A 10000-nucleotide genomic window follows, 5' to 3' on the forward strand; every position below is an offset into this window, starting at 1 on the left:
TATGGTAAAGTTAGTCTAGAGGAAGTGTCTAGAAGATAACAGAAAAGTTTACATGTTTTTCTATGGACCTTCAAAAGGACTATGACAGGGTACCAAGAAAAATAGCCTGTTGGTGTTTGAGGAAGAGAGGGAGTATCAGAAAAGTGAGTTAGGTTAGTGATATAAGTATATCTAGAGGCAATAACTGACGTGCTGGCACAATAAGGGGAACTTTTTTTTTCTTCTTTTTTTTTTTGTTATGTTAGTATACACAAAACAAGAACTGCAAAAAAAAAAAAAAAAAAAAAAAAAAAGTTTTATCATGGTAAAGAGGCTTAGAAAAAAAAAAGGGTTGGAGGTAAACATATGGAAGCTGGAGATAATGATTAGTAGTAGAGAATGACACACAGAAAATAACTTTTAAGTGGACCATAGTATGGCACTAAAGTACAACCAAAAAAAAAAAAAAAAAAAAAAAAAACGGTGAGCCAGAGAGAAAGAAGCATGGTGAAAATATAGAGGAGTAACTAGAGTTGTTTTAGACACGAAAATGTCATTAACGCTTTAAATGAAGATATATAAGACAGTTATCAGGCCCGTACTATTATATGTGGCAGAAACGTGGTCATTTAAAGCATCTGTGGACTATGGAAAAGCCTTTGATAGTGTGCACCGGGCAATTTTGTGGGGAGTCCTCCGTTATTATGGAATTCCTCTTGAATATGTGAATTTAATTAAGTCTGTTCATTGTAAGTTCCAAAAGAACAAAATAATTGAAAGAAAAAGGAGAACGAGCATATGGTAAACATCCTTCTTCATATGAATTTTTTATTATATCTAATAATTCTAGAATTCGTCGAACAAATATTCGTAATGCTTCAACAATATTTGTAATGACTATAATCGATTATTTAGTGTTGAAGCTACAAAAAGGACTTCTGTTAAAACCTTCATTGAAGGAGAGAGAGCTGTTGGAATGAACCGAGGAAAGGAGGGAGAAATGGATTATTAGAGTATATCTATTAAATAGGAGGGCGACTCAAGGTAAATGAAGAATGTGTGGTATATGTAATACAAAAGACAAGGCTTTGGAAAGCTTGTCTAAGAGTCTATAGCTTTGTGCTAAGAACGAAGAGAGTAGAACCAATCAAGAGACCTTAGAGTATACCAGAAATGGGGGCGCGGGGGATGGAACTTTGGGAAGAAAATGCAACGAATAGAATCATGAAAAAGGTTACTACGAATTGACCCTGTTATACAGTGGGACTAATATTGGTAAAAGAATATACGTACATACACACAGACACACAGACACACACACCCACACACACACACACACACACACATATATATATATATATATATAAATATATATATATATATATATACATATATATATATATATATATGTATACATATATATATGTATATATATACCCATATATATATATATATATGTGTGTGTGTATATATACCCATATATATATATATATAAACATTATATATATATATATATATATGTTTATATATATATATATATATATGTGTGTGTGTGTGTGTGTGTGTGTTTGTGTATATATATATATATATATATATAAATATATATATATATATATATATATATTAATTTATTTATACATGGAAACAGATACCGTTCCCCATACAAGAGACTGGAACGTCTTAAAATCCGACACTTTGTGACAGTTCTATTGACCACCAGGTAACTCCAGTCAATATTATAGGATCAGTAACATCTTAATATATGTGGTCTGCGTTGTAATCATCAGAATCAATGTACTCAAGAGGAAATCCAACTTAATTTCCTTATACAATCCATGTTGCCATCGTTCTCCAATCAGTAAGCTATCCAAATCAGTTCAGTCTTCAGTCTATTCCCAAAACTCCTCAAGTCCATATATAGTAGCATTTAGCAGAAGAGGAGGGAAAAGGAGCAAGTATAGCCTGCAATAAAAAATAAAGGAAAAAAGTCCTTGATAGCTAACTATCACACTGTAACCCAAATCTATAGACAAATAAACATCCAGTTATTCCAAGTCTTACTCTCTAAAGCTATCTCTATGCTAACTAAGTGCCACTTTCTCTCTTTGGTGCTCTAAAGGATTTTGAAAAATAAATCATCAGTGTTGAAAAGCATAATAAATCAATCTTCCACGCTGCCAGGTGTTATTATGCCGGGCAGCCATTGCATCTACTAGTAAAAGTGTCATAACAATAGGAGAGGAGATTCTCCAAAGCACTGAGCGGGTTTATAAAAGGAGGGAAAAGAGGTCCTTGTTATCTAGTTAGATGGCGTGCATATTAGGAGAGAATAGGTCAGTATGTTTAAGAGGACTCTTTACGCTGCTAGTGAGCGTGTGGCATGGTATGTAAGGCAGCTGAAGTTTAAATAGTATTACCTCTTGTGCCACTGCCTATTAAAGTGATCTACGTAAAACTTAAAATAGTTAAAATAGAGTAAAAAATGATGGAAAAAAAATAAATGATTTGTTACAATCCAACGCTATTCTCTCCATATCCGTCCCGATATCAACTGCAATACTACCTCAGATATTGCAATATATTTTATATCAATATAAATTTAATTTCCAAAGTTACCTCTATCCCCTTCATGTGCAAGCAACAGGACAATTATTCCTTTCAACCATGCTATTTGATCCTTCACTCGGTCAAACATACATACCTTAATCAGGCATTAGATATTATAATAACAAACATATGGAAATTTCAGTTGTGCTACAATCAACGTCTTCTGCCCAGGCTTTTGTGATATCTTATTAACGATAAACAATTGGACACGTCGACTGGAATACATTGTAATTATACACGTTCTCTTCTCACTGGATATTCTACCCCAGAATATTCAAGCATCACTGGGTTTTTATTGATACTGTTGAAAACCTGACAAAGTCTGGGACGTTATTGTGTATTTGTTTGTTTACCAACGTTCTATTCATCTCTGTTTGGAGAGGTAGGGACGGTACAAAAGATACAGACAAAACAGCTTTTCAAAGATGTTTTTGAAATTCAAGGAATCAATGGAGGGAGAACAATGTTGTTATCAGAGGCATTACTTGTTTTCTGATCGATTTCTTTGTATTAAGTGGATGTATGTGTATCTTTACTATTGCTTCATTATGACAGTCTATTGATATTATTTTGATTACTATTATCACTGTTAAGACTAATATAATTATCGATGCTGTCATTCTTATTTTCAATGCCTAAATTGTAACTTTTTCATGTATATTTTTTTCTTTATCTATTTTTCAAGCAACCATTTGATTCAGATAAGATTTGTGATAACAACATCAAAAACCTGTTATTATCTCTTGGGAATCAATCGAATAGTCTTTATTGAGAAACTCTGATGTAACATCATTTCCAGGTCTCCTGATATTGAAGCTCACGATTATTGATGATGGAGAATTTTCCGTAATCTCAGAACCCGAGATCCAATGACCGGGAAATTATGTCCAGTAATTCTCAATATTGATCTGATATCGGGAACGATTCCAACCCGCTTATGACCCTCGGGGATCTCGTGGATCCTAATAACTATTTTTCTCTTTATAATACTGTAATCTAACTGAGACGGAATTAATAGTAGTATTTTGAATTGGTTTCAGGTTTCTTTAACATGTAAGTGATGTTATTATTGCTTTCACTATCTTTGGTTTATGTTACCTAATGTTAATATGAACTGAACCATGCCATTAAAATTAGAATAAAGTACAGATCTTTATATATATATATATATATATATATTTACACACATATATGTATATATATATATATATATATACATACATATATATATATATATATGTACATATATATATATATATGTATATATATATATATATATGCGTGTGTGTGTGTGTGTATATTGTATATATATATATATATATATGAATATATATGTATATATATATATGTACATATATATATATATATATATATATAAACATATACATATATATATATATATATGTATATATATATATATATGTATATATATACATATATATATGTATATATATAAATATATATATATATATATATATATATATTTATATATATATATATATATATATATAAGTAAAAAAACAATCTATCGATCAATAAGTTTCAAAATCATAACCAAATTTACACTAAACATGGAACATTATATTTATTAAAAAAAAAATGCACAATGACTATTGAAAAGACTCTGGGTCAATGGCTTTTCGTAATTAATTTATATTGCTTTTTATATATGTATATTTCTAAAGTTTTTATAGTTCTTTGAAAATTCATTTCATATAAATAAACAGAGAGGTACCTTTTTCACCTTTTATTTGCAATAAAACGAGTGTTCTTTATCTCAATAGTAGATACAGGAACAGCAAAAATAATGATAATAAAACCAATAAGAGCAATAAGAGATTTCTGACCTCCGCCAAAGGTTAACGGAGTCGTCCATGGTCTAAGATCTATCTGTGGTGGAAATTTATTCAAAATCCGTCAGTTCGATTTTACGTTATCTCCGAAATTTTATATGGACGTCTATTATCTAAATCTATTTCTTGTGAAAATTTCGTCAAAATCCGTCAAGTAAATTCAACGTTATCTTTAGAATGGTCGTCCATAACCTAAAATATATCTGTGGTGAAAATTTCGTCAAAATCCATCGTGTAGTTTTGGCGTAATCCTCCCCACAGCCTCACAGACAAATAAACAAATAAATAAATAAATTCGAGTTTGGATCCAGATCCAGATCATCTCCGAAATCTAAAGGGCTCGTCCATGATCAAAGATCTATCTATGGTGAAAATTTTGTAGAAATATGTCGATCAATTTCACGTTATATTTTACAAGGCGATAAACGCAAATCCGAATATAAAATCCGGATCCGGATCCGGATCATCTCCAAAATGTAATGTGGTCGTACATGACCTAAGATCTATCTGTCGTGAATTGTTTTTCAAAATCTGTAGAATAGTTTTGATATTATCCTGTCCACATACACAAAGACAAATAAATCAACTACTCGATCGCATAACCTCCTTGGCGGAGGAAATCATAATAATGATAGTGAAGATATTAGAAGTATCAATAATAGCGATAACGATAATGATAATAATCAAGTAAATTAAGAACCTTAGATGTTTAATGTTCTTTTTAACTATTGAGAGAGAGAGAGAGAGAGAGAGAGAGAGAGAGAGAGAGAGAGAGAGACTTTATTCCATCCTTCAATAAAAGTCTCAACCTTCCTTATCGTCATACTATTTCTTGTCTCCTATAATCCACAGTGTGTAATATGACGATCGATGGATCCCTGCTAAGTGTGACTTCAGGCCGAGTGTCAGGCTCCCTAGTCCCTCCAGGGGACATGACTCCGCCTCTATCGTGCTGGTATCTCCTAAGGGCACCACCCGGACATCGCGTCGAGGTTCAGCTACATCGTTTGGTCCACGTTGGGTCTTCCTTCAACGATACGACGTAAGTTCTAAGCTGACAGTAAGTAGAACAATATCAAATTCACAAATAGAAATAAATGAAAATATATGGGTAAACAGTATTTACTGGGGCTTACATGTCATGATTTTCAGTATCTACGTAAAGGTACATTTGGTTGGTTAATATGTAAATTAGTAATTTATTGGTATATTCTAAACTTGACGCAGTTATTAACTTATCATCCATTTTCAATAATAATTAAAGGGACAATACATTAAAATATTATTCATTTCATGGATCGGCAGAAAATGACACAAACAAACACGTATGAAATAGTAAGCTATTATTATTCAATACTGTTTTGCTGTGTCGTGTTAGGACAGCCGTACCCACAACACGAAAAAGGTAATCGTTGGATAAATGATTTTGTCTATATTCAACATTGGTTTCTGTGACCTAGTTTTTGGGAATGGTAAAAAATATGAAAAAGGATTTGGAGTCTAGCAAAGTGAGCCACAGGAAATGATACACTTTGTCGTTGCTTAAAATGGATTTTGGGTGATTTAGGCCCATCCTGAAAATATGCAGGTGATCCTAAAAAGAGCTAAAAAGGCTGCCTAAATCCATTACATTGACGTGGGCTTCATCTCTCTCTCTCTCTCTCTCTCTCTCTCTCTCTCTCTCTCTTTCTCTAAAAGAAGAAGAAGAAGAAGAAGAAGAAGAAGAAGAAACCATTATATCATATATATATATATATATATATATATATATTTCGTCGTATATACATGAGATATTAAAAAGTAAATTGGTTCCAGTACATAATACTACCTTTATTTATATTTTCTTTTTTTAATAGATCTACCAATTAATTCTTAACAATGATCATCAAACAAGTTCTTTGCAAACTCTTTAGTATAAACATGATCCATGTGAAAACATTTTTTCCTCTTATTTTCAACTTCTCTCCACCAGTGATCAGACAAGGAAACTGATCGTCCCTGACAGGTGCCACGACCAGGAAAGAAAAATCATTTTAGTTAATGTCGCGGTGATAATTTTCTACGACTCCACCGAAGCTATTTCTGTCTTGTTGTCAGTTCCGGAACAATTTATTATGACTGTTGACGTAACAGACAGTAGATGGAGATAGAAGAGTTATAAAATGATATGAGTGAATTTGATAACAAAAATATAGCATGTTACTGTTATTAAATTACGCACTGTTTAACTTTGTTGGCTTTTCTGGACTCACTAAGACATTTTGTCCCCTGACCCAGACAACTAAAGTAGGATATTCTTTCATATTATCGCCATAAAAGGGTCAACTTGATATTTTCACTCGTACCCTGCTCAGAAGATGTGCACCCTGTCACAACCTTAATTCGTGGCAAGTGACCAAAAAGATAATGTAGGGAGAGATTGGAGAGGTGGTTGGTGGGGCTAAATTTGGGAACTTTCATTGTAGTAAAAGTACTACAGAGAGGGGTGTACCAGGAATTCTTGTGTCCTACAGTTTACAAAATCGTTAACAGAAGACATTTTGTCCTACATAGAACGATTTCCTTTGAGCTATGTTATGATATAAACTACATATTTTCGAGTAAAAAAAAAAAAAAAAAAAAAAAGAAATAAAAATAAAAATATATGAGATCAGCTACTTCTTTGTCCCTGGTGTTCATTAAGCTTCTTAAGTAATACACATTTTGATTAAGTTCCCCATTACCCACCAACAGAAGTACGCCCTCCCCCCTACAAAAAAAAGAAAAAGAAAAAAAAGATAATGATAACAATAAAAAAAAAATTCCCTTTGGTTCATCAAATGCCCCTATATGGAATCTCCTTAAAATCTTTTATCGATATCCTCCAATATATGTGAATTTAAATGCATCAAAGTTAGTTTAGTTATCATTAAGTCATATAGATATGAATATTGATTTTCTCTACTGTGCCATAAATGATTTAATTTAAAATGTAAACTCAAATAGCATTGATATGTAATACGCTCAACTTAAAATCCCTTTCATTTAGCATATATTGAGCAACGTAAATACTTAACCCCCTATGTTCTTGTTCCCTAGGTGCCGAGGGGGCTTTGTTGAAGTCTCCGACGGAAGAAATCCCAACGTCGAAGTGGCAAGAGGTCTGGAGGGAGGAATTATAGGAGGGATGGGTGGGAGTATAGGAGGGGGACACGGGAGCGCCGGCGGAGGAGGGGGCAGTAGGGGCGTTAACACCATGAGAATATGCGGAGAGGACCAGAGACTCCATCCTCCGGCCGTCTTATACAGCGATTCTGGCATGGCAACGATTATATATAAGTGAGGATTATAAAATGTCGATTTGGAATAATAAGCATCTCTCAAGTCAGGATATTTTCAAATAGATGTTGTGCAATAGGCTATGTTGTTGGTTAAAGAAACCATAAAAAGTAGGTGCGAGGAAAGTAAGAGCTGCTTAGCCACAATTTTATAAATGTTGGTAAATAAATAAGCAATTATAAGTGAATTATATTCACTTGAGAGTTGTTGAAAACTTTTCCAAATGTCCTCCTATGCTAAAAATTGAGCTTACGTAAAATTCTGAAATATATCCCAACATTTCATTCCTAATGATTTACCTTAACTTTGGGATATCCAACAGAGTAAGCGAGCAAAGAGGAAGTCCAAGATTTATTGCTTACTACAACTTTCCACATAAGTCAGATGAAGTAACAGGAAACCTGCAGAGAGGCGGCACTCAGGTAGAATACACAGGTGAGTTATCGCAGACGGAAGTTTATTTCTTTGTCAATTTGAGTGGTTAATGAAACAGAAGTCTAGAATACACAGCTGAATTATAGCAGCTGGAAGTATATTTCTTTATCCATTTTTGTGGAAAATGAAACATGTAATGAATACACAGGAAAGTTATAGCATCTGGGAGTATATGTCTTTATCCATTTGTGTGGATAATGAAACAGAAGTCTAGAATACAAAGGTGATTCGTTACTGCTAGAAATATATATCTTTACCAATTTTTGTGGAAAATGAAAAATATAAAGAATACACATAGAAGTTATAGCAGCTGGGAGTATATTTCTTTATCAATTTATGCGGATAATGAAACAGAAGTCTAGTACACAGGTAATTTATCCCAGGGGGAAGTATACTTTACCTTTTTTTTTTTTTTAAATGAAACATGTTTAGAATACAAAGGTGAGTTATAGTAGCTAGGAATATATTTCTTTATCATTTTTGGGGGGATAATGAAACAGACTTATCGATTACACATTAGAGATATAGCAACTGGAAGTATATTATCTACCAATTTGAGTGCGAAATGAAACAAGTGAGTTGTAGCAGCTGGGAGAATTTTTATTCATCAATTTCTGTGGGAAATTAAATGGAGGTATACAGTACACATGCGAGTTATAGAAGTAGGGAGTATATTCCTTTATAAATCTGTGAAGAAAATTTAACATAAGTTTACATTATACAAGTGAGTTATAAGAGCTGGAACTATATTTCTTTACCAATTTGTGTTAGAGATGAAACAGAGGTTTAGAATACACAGGTGAATTCTAGCCGCTGGAAGTATATTTCTTTATTAATTTGTATGGAAAATTAAACGAGAGTATACATTCCATGGCAGGGGTGACACTATGTTGACCTAAATTTATGAACTATTGAAAAATACAGCTTGACGAGTAATCTTTGCTATTTTTTCATGGTTTCTTAACAGACTGTGACTGGTTATATCAAGACGTGCACTGCATGACACCCGGCCACTGCCATTTCACTTCTCCAGGGTATCCTGGCCTGTACCCTCCTAATTCCAGGTGCAGGTACCTCATGGTGATGTCAAGTCCAGCAACGACAGGTACCATCAAATTTCTCGCCATGGACCTTCCACAAGAGTGAGTAAAAGATTATCTTTCTCTGCAAAGTCAAGTATCTTTATCAATGCATGAAAAAAAAAAATGCATTCGGGTAGTTTTTGAAATAAAGAAGAATTTCTGAATATTCTGAGTACGTGGGTAGGATGCGGTAGGGAGGGGGGTGTAAAGGAATTTTTATTAGGTAGAGGTGCCATATGTTAAACGTTAAGGACACATGTAATACTGGAAGTTGAGAGAAGTGTGGTAATATGCTTATGGATTTGAAGAGTTTCTTAGGAAATTGTGTAATCTGGGAAGGTCAATAAGCTAACAGTATGGCTTTCGTGGCATTGCAGGGCTTCATGGTAAATGTATAATTGCCAGAAGTATCTTTTTAATAATCAGAGAAATTGGGTATTATCCCCATGACGTTAAAGGGGTTCTGAAAAATAAAAAGGAGTAAGTAGTTGGTGTTAGGAGATTTACAATATAATTCTCACGGGATTAAAAAGCTATCAAGTAAAAAGGGATAATTGCTGGCAATTGAGATACTCAATGCACTGTTATCGTGGTAATGGAGATATTCTGAGGAGCAGGACAATTAAAGAGAACCAATAAACCTATTGTAGATATCCCGTGTAACTGGACTGTTTGTGAGACAAGGAATAACTGTAGGAAGTTAAAAACATTTGGGATATTTCCATG

At 33.3% G+C, this 10000-nt stretch overlaps 1 protein-coding gene across 1 annotated transcript in view; it reads left to right on the forward strand.

Annotated features, from left to right (window-relative positions):
• Positions 1 to 10000, forward strand: part of LOC137657428 (uncharacterized) — a 103200-nt gene that overhangs the window by 36394 nt on the left and 56806 nt on the right. Inside the window, exons 4-7 of the mRNA XM_068391763.1 lie at positions 5292 to 5481; positions 7518 to 7757; positions 8080 to 8192; positions 9160 to 9334. Of these exons, the coding sequence (XP_068247864.1) occupies positions 5292 to 5481; positions 7518 to 7757; positions 8080 to 8192; positions 9160 to 9334 (718 nt within the window). The remainder of the gene's footprint in view (positions 1 to 5291; positions 5482 to 7517; positions 7758 to 8079; positions 8193 to 9159; positions 9335 to 10000) is intronic.

The sequence above is a fragment of the Palaemon carinicauda genome, chromosome 18 (assembly GCF_036898095.1).
Source record: "Palaemon carinicauda isolate YSFRI2023 chromosome 18, ASM3689809v2, whole genome shotgun sequence".
Classification (NCBI taxonomy): Eukaryota; Metazoa; Arthropoda; class Malacostraca; order Decapoda; family Palaemonidae; genus Palaemon; species Palaemon carinicauda.